Source organism: Folsomia candida, unplaced genomic scaffold, assembly GCF_002217175.1.
Source record: "Folsomia candida strain VU population unplaced genomic scaffold, ASM221717v1 Fcan01_Sc001, whole genome shotgun sequence".
In the NCBI taxonomy this organism is placed as follows: Eukaryota; Metazoa; Arthropoda; class Collembola; order Entomobryomorpha; family Isotomidae; genus Folsomia; species Folsomia candida.
The window spans coordinates 13,010,833-13,024,884 of NW_019091193.1; the positions used below are offsets into that span (position 1 = coordinate 13,010,833).

The window sequence follows — 14,052 nt, forward strand, 5'->3', positions numbered from 1 at the left end:
ATTCTGCATTCGTGCTGAAACCATAAACTTGTTGAAACAGATCTCTCCTGTTCGAGAAGGACATAAAATTCGTTGAAATTAGGAGCAGGCGTGTTGGTTGGCAGTACAATTCGCAAGCACTATCCATAACGGAGTTGGATTTTCTATTGATACTTAACTTTCCTCGATGGCGTTCATTGTTTGCTGTCATTAAACACAGTGCGTATAAACATTAGTTGAAAAAAAATCCCGTTTGAAAGTGGTCAGTAAGAATAATGGCACTTGCGTTAAAACATAAAATGTCACCACATCGTATCTAGTACAATATATGTACATATGTAAATGTTACAATATTTAAATCTGGAAGCATAGTGAGCCTTTACAAATCCGAAGAATCATAATTTCGAGGGTACAAAGCAGTACTGAATTTGTTACAACCAGGATAAATAGACAACTCGAGGATGACCAAGTTTGAGTTTGAGAAGGATAATAATCCATGTGGGAACCAGAAGGCTGGGGAATCTTATTGCGGTAAGAGTCTGGAACACAGCTTTAACAGATTGACGCAATAAAATGTTACAATGTTTTGATTTATTTTGGGTTTGTTCCTTAAATAAAACCGAACATGTAACATGAAAGATTGGCTAAATCCTACATATTTTTGATTTAAAATTTCTACCGAATAAGATTTTTCCAACAGTTTGATTTGCTTAAATTAAAGTTCTTTTATTGCATATTGTAATCTCGACTGCCTATTTCTGTGTACATAAATACACATGTCTTTCACTATTACTTAAACTATTCTGTAATTCTGCAGCGTTTCATGCATCACGTAATGGGCTATTATCCAGGAATGATTACACAAGCGCTTAAACCATAATTACAATTTTCTTCCTTACAGGTACAGACACATTTTATCTCAAGGATGTCGAAACGGATTCCACGTCAAAGGTTAATTAGTCAATGCGTTTTGTCTTGACCATATTTTTAACATGAAATTATACAATACCGAAAAAACTGTGGTTACCTATCATGCCTAACACAAACGTGTGCATAATGTATTTGATACACGTTGACATGCAACATCCAATGAAATATTTCATTTGTAAAATCCATTTCGTACATAAATATACCTATCGTTCGTGCATATAGTCTAAGCATGCATGGTGCCGCATTTAATTTTTTTCTGCCTTGTACATCTTATGACAATAGAATTGAATTGATGGCACATTCAAGAGTAAGAGATCGCCAAACGAACGACACCGGGGTTTCAGCTAAGCTGTGCATTAAATATTGCATACTTAATTAAGCATATATGTATCTACATATGTATGTATTGAATAGCGTGAATGCATTATTTTGCCGCATCGCCTGTATCTAGCAGTATTAGCTATTGATGGACTATTATGATGCACAAGGATGGATGTGTAAATGAAGACTTTAAAACTTTTTACGTGTGCATGTTCATCGTGATTGTTTCCTTTTCTACGCAGCCCATGCATTCTGAGAGAGTTAGTAACCTTTACCTACCTTCATCAACAATGTCGTATTTATACTGTGCTCATACTATCACCACGTAATATATTAACATGAATGGGAATATCTATGCTATTGATTTACCTTCCACTGTAATATGCTTGACATGCACACCTGACACCAACCTGATAGACAGAATCTTACAATCTTTCAAATTCTAAACGCATCCCGAGTGGTGCCTACAGCTTCGAAATATTGTTGTATTTATCTGCACTCGACGATATTTGTACATACGCCGTGGTTGCAGTAGTCGTAGGCAAAATATTATTGAGCACTAGACACAGAATTGACAAACAGGTTTAATTTAGTTTATACAATGCATTCAAATGCATAACGCAGTGTGTATTTACTCAGAGACCTGTTCGATTGTGGTCAAAAGTGTGGGCTTCTGTTTCAACTCTGGCATCAAGTTTTCATGCACGTACTCGTAAAATCGGGAGCATCACAAAATGTTTTCTTTTAATTTGTTGGAGGACAAATTTAGTTATTAGTTGTGTTCTTCAAGAGTGAAATATATGTAGGTGTACAAGTTAACTGTGCAGTATTTAAGAAATCTATGTGAAAGGTTGCATTTATAAAATAATTACTACGCCATGGATGAACAAAAGGTAAATCACGGTAACGAATAGTTCAGAGGATATAATTAGTTTAATTAAGTTATGGCTTGGTGTATTTAAGGCATAGATTTATTTATTGACACTGTTTTTCTTGTAACTAATTTCTAGAAACTTCGTTACCCAAAACAAGTCTGGTTTATCCTAGCAAATGAATTTTGCGAACGATTCTCCTACTATGGCATGAAAGGTAAGCACTATATTTTATTACCTATTGTTTAAGCAATGTCGTGTCACAATTGATATTTTATAATCCATGTTTTTTAACGAATCAAAAAGATTGCTAGTTTAGCACTCAATGTCATAATTTATCTATTTTTAAGGTGACAACTGTGTTTATTATATGAAATTGCAAAGCCGAATATAACATCTAAATGACAAGCGTCAAATAAATGAATGGGGTCATTGTAATTTATGGCACACACACACCCAACAATAATAGTCGGCAAAATATTAGCAATGTCTCATTTTCCTTGTTGTATTAAATTGCCTTAATCGGAGCGCTTGGAATGCGAACCTGCTTTCAAAATCCCGTTGTACACAGCTATGTATGTCTATACAGATACATAGATTTGGGTTGAATGAAAGTGAATCTGTTCATATGCAATGTCCAACAACAGCACCTTGCGACTTTGTTCCTTATTTAGCCTATGAATGTCTATTTCGAGTGACACAAAGCTTTCTGTCAATGATTTGACTGGATTTAGAGTGGTCAAATATTTTAGTGCTTAAATAGAATGCAAGGAATTTTTCTACTGAATATGGACTGGTCGGTGAAGTTAAGTGTCAAGCTATTTTAACCTATAAAAACTGAATGCACGGATCAAATGCAACGAAACTTTTGTGGAATATTAACGATGAATATACCAAAGTTTTTTAATCCTTCAATTGTCCAAATACCTCTTCCGTAGCGGTGGAGAGAAGACTTTGTCGAGGACCTCACATGAGCGCTTTGCCACTCGTTTCACCAACTTCTATGATGATTTTCTCTATAACACGCCGAAATTTTTTGAAATTTCTTCGTGTTCTTTTTTTCACAGTATATTGTTTATAAATTAATGCCCAAAATCTTTCAATGGGTCGACACTGAGGTACGTTTGGAGCGTTGTCCTTTTTCTTGAGAAATCAGTTTTTTCCCCTCGATGGTACCCTGTCACTATTTTGGCATTCTAGCACGTACCCATGTTATACCAGAATAAAACGCGTTTGTTTCTGATAGAGGGGGTCAATCTCTTGACGATACATTCTTTGAAATAAATTCCAAAGTTCATATTCTTGGTTTAAACGAATGGATTTGAGACACTCCCATTTTTGTTGCTCGCCAGCCAATTTATGCATTTCATTGGAAATTGTCCTTGGTTTTGAATTTATATTTCGAACGAAGGTCATTTTTACTTCTGCATGAGTTGAACTTTACACGATTGACGTTTCGAGGTCAACGGGGCAGTAGTTTTCATCATCCGCGACGACAAAATTCTGGGAGTCGATTTTAACATTTTCTCAACAAGTTTTGCACAAATTGTTTTAGCCCCTGATTTTTTATCTTCATTGTATTTTAACGCGGTTATAATGTTACAAGTTTTGAAGCCCAACTTATTGGCTTTGATCTTGCGAATGTAGGTTTTTGAACTTTTTAGTTGTCTGGGTGCAACCCTTACCGATCAGTTCGGGTTTTCTGTAGGAGTTTTTTCATGTTTCTCGTCAGTGTTTTTTACTTCTGGCGGACAGGTCGGCAAGGTCAAATTTTATATTTTGCATTTTCACGATCCTTATATCTGTATAGTGTATGATGAATTTTATCTGGTGCATCCCTGGAAAAGTGGGGTGGTCACGAGCCTTTTCCCGATCCGAGAAAATCACTTTTTTGCACGAGTGGCAAACTAATTTTTCCACCTCCTCTACATTTTGTGCTGTCATTTTCTAACGAAAAGAGATAATCAAATTCTGTTTTCGGTTTTAGAAAGCTTATCCAATTTGCCAAATTTTGTGATTTTTACATATGCAAAATTAACTGTTAACTGGTTGAACCAATAGGGGGAACCCTGACACTTAACTTCACCGACCAGTCCATAAGCTATTTTTCCTGTGTTATGATACGAATATATTGCATGATTTCAAAAATTATGAAGGGGAACTTTAGGCGGCGTAGCTTAAATGGGTATTACGTCGTGATAACTATTTATTTTTTTGCTGATACAGCCGTCCTCACCATCTACCTCGTCAACGTATTGGCGTATAGTCCTGATTCCGCTACGAAACTTTATCATATTTTTAGCGGCTTCTGCTACTTTACACCTCTTTTTGGGGCGATGATCGCTGACTCTTTTTTGGGGAAGTTCAGGTATGACATTTTTTAAATCCGAATAAGGATTCTCCATAAAAATATTAAATTGGTGTTGCAGAACTATACTTTATCTTTCAATTGTGTATTCACTGGGAAATGTCATCCTTTCTCTGGCTGCAACTCCACCACTAAATCTTCCAGACAGGTAATTTTAGTTCGATGACATACCTTCTCGTAATAATACCATCGGTAATTATCTATAGTAAAAACTAATTACACAACTTTTGAACCATATTTACAGGACCTTCAGTCTCATAGGACTAGGGTTGATTGCGGTATGACTTCAGTCTCTTAAGATAGAAAAAATGTGTATAAAATTCCCCAATCGACATTGCGAATTAGTTTCTCTTGACAATATGTGCCTATTGCATAATAATGTACATATGTAAATAATGCATGGCGCAAAGATGCAGGAAATGTGTTTGGGGAATTTCTGTTCCAGGTTGACTTTAATTTTACTTTAAGATGCTAACTTTATGTCTCTTCTAAATAGATCGGAACGGGTGGTATCAAGGTAATCTCCTGAATTAAATCTGGTGATGCAAAATAATATGAGGCTATTGTTCTGCACTCTTTTTAGCCCTGTGTTAGTTCATTCGGTGGTAATTTAAAAAATGTTTATTTTTAATTTTACGTGTCTAGACTCTCATATCATAATTTTTACCAACTCTATAGGTGACCAATTCATACTTCCACAGCAAGAGCGACACTTGGGACAATTTTTTAGCATATTTTATTTTTCAATCAATGCCGGAAGTCTCATAAGCACATTTGTCACACCAATTTTCCGAAAAGACATTGCTTGTTTTGAAAGTGAGATCCTATCCGTAGATACATACGCATATGTATAAATAACTGGAATCATGTATTTATTATCATATACTTTAAGGTGATACTTGCTATCCACTGGCATTCGGAGGTACACACAAATAAAATGCTTTTTAATCCAATTTACGTAATTCAGAGGTTAAAAGTTTATTAACTCTGCAGTTCCAGCTGCCCTTATGATTGCTGCCCTTGGTATGTGTTCATCCTTTGTTGGCTAATGTTGACGACTTTCTCTCAAAATATATCTTTGCCATGCAGTCATATTTATTATTGGCAAGCCATGGTACAGAATAACAAAAACTGACGGCAACATTGTGATGAAAGTCAGCAGATGTATTGTTGTGAGTTTAAATTTGAAAAACACTTTTAGCAGATTTTTTCAACTACCCGAATAATAATCAATTTTCCTGTATACAACTATTCAATTAACCTAACCTTACCATTTTTACCTTCGCTACGCTACTTATTTTGGGTATTCCTTAGTAGTTGCAAGTCTTGTTAATTAACTACATTTACATACACGTGCTATTGCGATAAACACTTTTTTATTGTATCAGTTATTTACTTCTTTGCTTCATATATAGCCATATTTATCCTGGGAAGACCCATGTATACGCTAACCAAACCTGCAGGGAATCTAGTTCTGCTTGTCATTAAATGCGTCTCGGTAAGATTTACGAGCTTGATGTATGTAGTTTGAAGTTGTGTTGCGATTTACATTTTCTACTTAATTTCTGGAGTCCTTTAAACCAAGAAATCATATATCCATTTATTCGTATTTATGCAGTAAGCAATTACGACGTGGTTGATCCATATTTAAAGAAAGCAGAGAATTATGAGTGGATTCGTGATTTCTTGAAGCTTTTTAAGTACATATCCTTACGAAAAAAGAATCTTGTCATTCTAGTTTGACTGGCCAATCGCGTAGGCTTGTCATTCACTTTTATTTTATCACTAACCTACTACAAATCTTATGACGCTTGAAATGAGTAATTTTAGGATGTGTGAAAAAGTCCTGTGAACATAAAATGTTCCTTTTTTAGCACGCCATCTCAAGAAAGAGGAAACTCGCAGCAACTGGCGACAAACGCGAACACTTTCTTGATTATGCTGATGATAAATTTGATAAAAAGTTACTCAATGATGTCAAAGCATTATTACGGATTTTATTTTTATACATTCCGCTCCCAGGTTAGAAAAAAATCTAAAATCTTTTTTCAGAAAAAGATTAATACTGCTTGCAATGTTTTTTAAGCGTACTGGTCACTATTCGATCAGCAGGTACAATTTTTTTAAAAATAAGTAATATGCTCGACACGACATGCATCTAAAAGTCTTGTTCATTTAATACGCAGGGATCTCGATGGGTACCTCAATTCAAATAAATTAGTAAAAAACAATTAAAAATAAAACGAGCTCACTTAAAAATAGACCTTACAAGCAACTCGAATGGACGGAAAATTTTTTGGGTATCTAATTAAACCAGACCAGATGCAGGTATATATTTGTTATCATAAAATGTCACATATTAAATAGAAACGAGAATTACTAAAATAATTTTAAAATAGGTGGTAAACCCATTCCTAATTTTGGTAAGTCTAATTTTAATCAGTTTCTGACCATTATTTTTCGTCAGTCTCAAAATGAAAATAATTTATACTATTATTTTTATTATTTTTATTGTTAGGCCCTAATTCCAATATTCGATAAAGTGATATATCCAACGCTAAGGAGAGGTGATATCAAAACGAGATAATAACAGAACGAAATTATATGTTTGCTATAAACACTCATTTGTTATAAATGCTATGAATTTGAAGGAAACATTTTAACCAGGCCATTACAGCGTCTTACAACGGGTGGAATTCTAGCAGGCATTGCATTCATCATCTCCGGCATTTTGGAGCTGCATCTTGAAGTATGACAATATTGCTGTCTAATTTGTGTCATTATCTTAATCATTAATTTCATTAATTTCTATTGTGTAGCCAACATACGCGGTCACCTTGGGTCCATCCGAATCTCAAGTTCATTTCATCAACACTTTGCCATGCAATTTGAATCTGACCTTCAATGGAGAATTGGGGTCAAGAGGAATAGAATCCTTCGATATGTCAATTCTTTCCAAAATCTCGGCCGGCAAATATGACGGGAAAGTCGAGGCTATTGGTGAATGTGATTTGCTCAAGAACAATGTGACATTCTCATTCATTGCAGAGGAACAAAAAGCATTTACCTACATGATAAAAGTGGTGAATGGGTCTATTGAAATGCAACGGGACAAGTCTGAGGATGAGCTGGAAAAGTCAAAGGAAGGAAACCCAAAATTAAAGTACAACCACTTTGATTCGTCAATATGAGATATGTAAAGCTGTTCATTTTCTAAAGCTGAACCCATTCGACTTCTTGTAGGGTGATTATTTCTGGAATGCTGGAAGAAGTAAATTTAAATGCAACGTTATTACTCATCAACGAAAAACAAGTTGCAAAGCATATAAATCTGCAAAATGATACTTCCACCGTCTTTCTCATAGATCCCAATATGTGAGTTTTTCTTACTAATTTTTCATGCAAAGTTTGCTGGTAATAATTTGTGAGATTCTTTGTGTGGCTGTCTACAGGTATCATTTTAAACTGTTTATTCCATCAAATGAGACTGTCAATCGACTGGAACAGTCGGTAAATATTAGTGGCACAATTGACCTTCATCTTGGGGGTAACTATATCTTGACTCTGAGCAAGGACCTGGCATCAGGACAGATTTCCACTAAAAGTTACACCATTACTGAACCAAACTCCGTTCACATGTTGTGGTAACTGCCATTTATTACTTATTTATTACTATATTTTACTATACTAATTAAATATAGGTTACTGCCACAATACATTGTCATTACAATCAGTGAAGTAATGTTCTCTGTCACTGGATTAGAATTCTCATTTTCCCAGGCAAGTGAAATTCTTTACTACAATGACTTCTTACTCGTCAATTAAAAAAGCTTGAAATTAAGACATGAAACAGACATAGAACTGTTTTAAATCTCCTGTAATAATTCGCACAATTATTTATCTTTTTCCAGGCTCCTGTAAGTATGAAGGCTGTCATACAGGCTGCCTGGCTACTCACTGTTGCATTTGGAAATATCATTGTCGTATTCATAGCAGAGTTTATTAAGTTTGACAAGCAGGTATGTACGTCTAATTAATACGTAAGATTAGTAACTCGTTGATGTACCGACTTTTTCATGTTTTGCACAGTCCAAAGAGTTTTTCTTATTTGCGGGATTGATGTTCGCTGATATGACGATATTTGGAATCATGGCATATTTTTACAAGCCCATAGACATCAATGCGAACGAAGGGGAAGAAGATGAATCCAGGTCCAACATACCAATGCAACCTCCAAATGTTTTTGACAACTCTACATTTCGGAAGGAAGAGTAGTACAGAAGTGCAACAATAAGTACCTGACTTCGCCACCTACATAAAATTACATGGATTTCGTATTACATATTATTTAGAAACTCGATATATATGTAGACTACCAGAAAACACATTTTGCATTTTTTTAATTGTAATACGTTATAAATAAACCTGATATAATAATGGTCGATGACAAAGAAAAAACAGAAATTAGCATTCCAAAAGTAATTTCTATTCCGGAGATGAAACGAGACAATTAGGAGATCATAATAATAATCGTAACAAGGAATAATGAAGGAGTTGTTTTCATAACAAATGCAGGAGGACAATGCGAAGAGCACGCGTCATGTCGTGGCATTCACCGTGTGTGTGTGTTGTATTTATAAGGTCTGCAATACCTACAAAAGCATTTCCATGAAGCCAATTCGTGTTCAGATCCTGTTGATTCTAATAAATGGCACCGAGTTAAGTATTATGGTTATCGTTCGCGTAAGCTATGTTAATTACGGCGTCTATCGCATTCAGCTAAATGTGGTTTGGTTTGCATAATGAGTTGAAACTACAAAACCATTCATCTTCTACTCAAATGTCAGTCGTAACTTGTACAATTACACAAGTGAACAGCAGTTTTACTAATAATTTAACTTCTTCGGAAGTTATGATTATTCATAGTTAGTTTGTAACTATTTATTTAAAATTGACGGAATTAGGCGAATTGTATTTTAATTTGGTATGCACTGAAAATAGTGTTGTCGTTTTCAAATAGGGAGATTAAATACCAACTCCCAAGCCAGTCAGACATAGGATTCCAAAAGGTCAGAAAGTGATTCACTAATGTGATTGAGAAAGATGTTGCAATTTTTATTGATCCGAGTGACAGCAATTTCAGTGACGTGATGTGAGGGAGTAATAAGTTCTGTATGACTGCATTGTTATAGAAGTAGCCTCACTCTCGACAACATCTTCTCAACTTTTCAAGTGACAATATGAGTCAACTCGACATATCAAATCTTTCTGGATTGCGGATCTCCCCATCCAACGAAGATGTAAGTTCAATATTATTTGGAAATTTAATTAATTTCGTACACAGTCAAAAGACCAAGTTTGAATATTACTTTTTCTAATAGGATTTGGAAAAGGATCCAAACGAAAAGAAAATTAAATATCCGAAATCTGTGTTTTTTATAATCGCCACAGAGTTAAGTGAAAGGTTTTCGTATTATGGAATGCGAGCAGTGTTAACGATTTACATGAGAAATATGCTCAATTTTAATGAAGACAAGGCAACTACATTTTACCACACGTTTCTTCTCATGTGCTACGGTATTCCGTTCTCTGTTCCTACTTTTCAAATTAATGGAACAATAAGGAATCTCAAATATTTAAAAAAATATTTTTCAGGTCTTCCCATTGTGTGGGGGATAATTGCAGGTTTATGCTTCTCATCATTTGCCCCATTCCACATTTCCTCATCCTAACTTTTGCTCAGTTTTTTCTTAGGAGTGGTTTTGACTATGCTTTCTCCTTTTACAGCAAGCTATTGGTAATTCATTCCTGATAATAAGCAAGGTAGCATCATTTGCATGCCCGTTTTTGAGCTATAGGCAATCAAAGCCTATGTAGGTACAACGAGAAGTTAAAATGCACATTCTACTTCAAATTGAGAAAATACTTAAAACGTGGCAGAATTATAAACAATTAATTTACTAGCCTATGAAAAGCTGAATAAAAGAAAGGAGTAGAAAATAAAAACTTCTGGGTACTATCGAACAATGAGAATATTTTAATATTCCAGTACATTATAGTAAAAATGCTGTAAAACATGCATGTTATGTTTTGACTAAATCAAGATCTTAAATATAGGATGAGCGTGTTCCCTAATGTCCAGAAATATTTCTGGCTTGACATTCTAAGGACTTAAGCATAGTCAAACCCCCCCTTTATTATTTGTAAACATCCTAATGATTTGGACAAAATCTAAGATTGGGCAATTGTATTTGTAGACTCATTCTGGGGAAAATATACAACGATTTGGATCGTCTCCTTGATATTTGCCTTGGGAAATGTTATCTTAACTCTGTCATCAATTCCACCACTGAATTTGCCAGCCATGTTAGCCAACTTATTTACTCTTGATGTATACAAGTCCAATACAGTCATCAATTACGAATTCTTTTCAGACCACTAACAATGATTGGACTATTTCTAATGGCATTAGGCACCTCGGGAATGAAACCATGCGTTGTAATTGCGCAAATTCTTATTGCATTTAATTAAGTGATACGTCGATTGTTCTGGATTAAGATACGTATTTGCTTTACATGATTTAGGCGCCCTTCGGAGGAGAGCAATTTAAGTTACCAGCACAGGCTAAATACCTTCAACAATTTTTTTCCGTCTTTTTCTTTGCTGTGACAGTGGGAAATATGATATCAACAAGTATGTAATTAACTCTAAAAACCATACAAATCTATTAACCAATTTATTATTTCACTACAAAAATATTTTGCAGTCATTACTCCCGTTTTTCGACGAGACATCCAATGCTTTGGAATCGGTTGTTACCCTTTAGCTTTTGGCGTACCATCCGTCACAATGCTGTTTGCTGTTGGTATATAACGCCGTAACAAAATAATATGCAGCTTATTGATGGCAACTCTTCGGTAACTATTTGTTTCGTGATGTGCTTGCATAGGTGTATTTGTGTCTGGGAAGTCTCTCTATAAAATTAACCCACCAGCGGGCAACATGCTCGTAAAGGTCGTTCGATGTATCACGGTACGTTTTTACATAATCCATGAAACCATGAGACATCTTATTTGGACATCTTATTATATGTGACATGAATAATATCTTACATAGCATGCCTTAGTGAATAAGAAATACTCGGATCAAGAAAAATCGAACTGGTTGGATTATGCTGATGATAAATTTGATGCAGGACTCATCAATGACATTAAAATGGTGATATTAAATAATAACAGCCTAAATTATGCTGCATAATAAATATCAAACTAATAATAATTGTATTGTAAATGTTAAAATATCAGCTTCTCCGAGTTCTGGTTTACTACATCCCCATCCCAATGTTCTTTGCCCTGTATGAGCAATTGGTATGTATTTTTATATGCAAGAATTCTATTCATATCCAGGTATTCACTTTATATGTACGTAATCAGGGGTCACGATGGACGCTGATGGCCACCAGAATGGACGGGCGCATTGGAAACTCAAGTTTTATTATAAAGCCAGATCAAATGCAGGTTTGACAAAAATTTATGGACATAATTACTGTATGCCTTTTAATATGGAAATTATAGGTCAGCAATGCAATCCTCATGTTCATCTTCATCCCAATCTTCCAAGCACTCGTCTACCCATTATTTAGGAAATGCAGGCTTCTTAAGCGTCCACTTCAACGAATGGGAGTGGGTGGATTCATTGCAGCTTTGTCGTTCTTTGTCGCAGGCATTATAGAATTGCAAATTGAGGTAAATTCAAATTTTACGTCAATCCATTTTGACGTCATTGCAAAATATAGAGTAACTCATTATAGAAAAACCATTACATACCGCCATCTCCATCCGAAACGCATCTAAAATTTGTGAATACACTTCCGTGTCCGGTGTTGATGACTAATAATTTGGAGCTCGATAATAGCACACTTGTCATTGGACCAGAAAACGCTCAAATTGTCACTTTCGTTAATACCAACCGGTTGGGCATGACATTGACACTGAATGAAAGTTGCGACAGCCTCGCGTCAATCAACAACCGGAAATGGGTGGGAGAAGTTCCACTGATGCTAGGGTCTCTTCAAGCTGTTTTCATATTTGTAAAAAATAACACGTTGGTTGCGTCAATATCAGCGACGAAGGAGGATTTTGTGAAATCAAACGAGGGGAATGCGAAAGTGCGGTATGTGTGCAGTCACATTATGGTAGACGTTACGAAGGTTGTCTGTAATTTGGTAACAATATTTTCATACAATAGGATCGTGATAAATGGAATATCTAACAATAACATCCCACCACTGGAAATGATAACCTTAAAATCTTTGCGTGGGGATGCAGCAACGTATGATATGAATGTGATTAAAGGATCCAATGATTTTAGCTACACTTCCGTATCTGAATTGCCTCCTGGAGAGTAAGGAATTATTTTCTATCCGTCATATTTAACGAGTACTAATTAACCAGGTAGCGTCGTGTATGCAGGTACTCTGTTGTCAACAATTTTTTACAAAATATTTCCCACATCGGAAATTCTGGTCATTCTTCATGGGCTGAGGTTGGAAATGTGGACGTGCACACTGGAGGCAGCTACCTTTACGTTGTACATCCGAGTTATGGAAATTTGTCAGATTCTTTCAAGGTATCTAAAATGAATTAAAAATGGTGTTAGTTTCTAAATTGTCGTAATATTTTTATAGCTACAAATGATCGTGATCAACACACCGAATGAAATTCACATGCTATGGCTAATTCCTCAATATGTTCTAATGGCGTGGGCGGAAATTCTTTTCATTGTGTCTGGAATGGAATTCTCGTTTACTCAAGTATTGGTCAATTACGGAACAAAATTCATGTTTTGATACAACTTTAAATATTTGAATTAATAGGCACCGAAATCAATGAAGTCTGTCTTACAATCTTTGTGGCATCTGATGAACGCATTTGGAAATGTAATTGTCATTCTGTCTGCCCAAGCTAAACATTCCCATTCTCAGGTTGGTATTTAACATGGGCTAATATAAATTACCACTAGCTGTAAAATATCTTTTTGTTTTGTAGGCAACTGAATTTTTTGAATTTGCTGGAGCCATGCTAATTGACATCATCATTTTCTGCCTACTTGCTATGCGGTATAAATACGTAGAAGGGACCACGGGCTCGATAAAAGATCGCAATGACAACAAAGAATGACGACGCGTCTGAAATTAAGAAAAGCGTAATCTTGTAAAACCTTATCATTCTGCATCGTCACACACAAACGCTACTTCGCTAATAAGTAAATATTCTAATTAAAAATCCAAGTAAATATTTTAAGCTTTTAACAACATGCATTCATTTTTAATATTGTAGTAAATAAATTAACGAATATCGCAATGTCGTATAAGCCTCATATAATTTTATTCTAATTGAAATAAATTAACCCATAAAATGGGTGAGTTGAAGTCATCGGCACTGATTACATATACATACTGCAAATTTAGACGCATTGATGCAAACAAAATAAATATTGGGCACACTTGTCACTAGCCTTAATGTTGAGCTTCAGTGATCCATTTTTCATATTACCGAGAATCTTCAGCTCTCTACCAATGCG

General features: G+C 35.2%; 2 protein-coding genes across 5 annotated transcripts; both read left to right on the top strand.

The window, feature by feature from the left end:
- The first annotated feature begins 107 nt into the window (after positions 1-107).
- LOC110848343 (solute carrier family 15 member 2) lies at positions 108-8,934 on the top strand. 3 transcript variants are annotated; one of them, XM_035846355.1, is made up of 25 exons: positions 108-510; positions 881-930; positions 2,241-2,319; positions 4,329-4,470; positions 4,532-4,618; positions 4,715-4,748; positions 4,967-4,987; positions 5,054-5,075; positions 5,149-5,286; positions 5,363-5,392; positions 5,464-5,493; positions 5,886-5,968; positions 6,345-6,492; positions 6,557-6,582; positions 6,657-6,668; positions 6,733-6,798; positions 6,870-6,893; positions 6,989-7,037; positions 7,122-7,219; positions 7,290-7,633; positions 7,714-7,845; positions 7,923-8,114; positions 8,172-8,250; positions 8,382-8,489; positions 8,560-8,934. In XM_035846355.1, exons 1-25 carry the CDS (start codon positions 441-443, stop codon positions 8,743-8,745), a joined length of 2,250 nt encoding a protein of 749 aa, XP_035702248.1. In that variant the 5' UTR covers positions 108-440; the 3' UTR covers positions 8,746-8,934. The 3 variants fall into 3 exon arrangements, with proteins under 3 accessions (XP_035702248.1, XP_035702244.1, XP_021951230.1); XM_035846351.1 differs by lacking the exon at positions 5,886-5,968 and adding an exon at positions 5,560-5,642 and having other exon boundaries at positions 110-510; XM_022095538.2 differs by lacking the exons at positions 108-510; positions 881-930; positions 5,886-5,968 and adding exons at positions 1,693-2,123; positions 5,560-5,642.
- Positions 8,935-9,309: 375 nt separating this feature from the next.
- On the top strand, positions 9,310-13,904 carry LOC110848335 (peptide transporter family 1). Of its 2 annotated transcripts, XM_022095525.2 has the most exons (18): positions 9,317-9,770; positions 9,852-10,047; positions 10,126-10,155; positions 10,728-10,836; positions 10,905-10,968; positions 11,055-11,163; positions 11,237-11,335; positions 11,420-11,502; positions 11,587-11,688; positions 11,775-11,837; positions 11,904-11,987; positions 12,045-12,215; positions 12,281-12,642; positions 12,718-12,873; positions 12,942-13,098; positions 13,157-13,282; positions 13,346-13,453; positions 13,518-13,904. In XM_022095525.2, the coding sequence occupies exons 1-18, from the start codon at positions 9,711-9,713 to the stop codon at positions 13,647-13,649; spliced, it is 2,211 nt and encodes a 736-aa protein (XP_021951217.1). In that variant the 5' UTR covers positions 9,317-9,710; the 3' UTR covers positions 13,650-13,904. The 2 variants fall into 2 exon arrangements, with proteins under 2 accessions (XP_035702259.1, XP_021951217.1); XM_035846366.1 differs by lacking the exons at positions 13,346-13,453; positions 13,518-13,904 and having other exon boundaries at positions 9,310-9,770; positions 12,928-13,098; positions 13,157-13,277.
- The last annotated feature ends 148 nt before the right edge of the window (positions 13,905-14,052 follow it).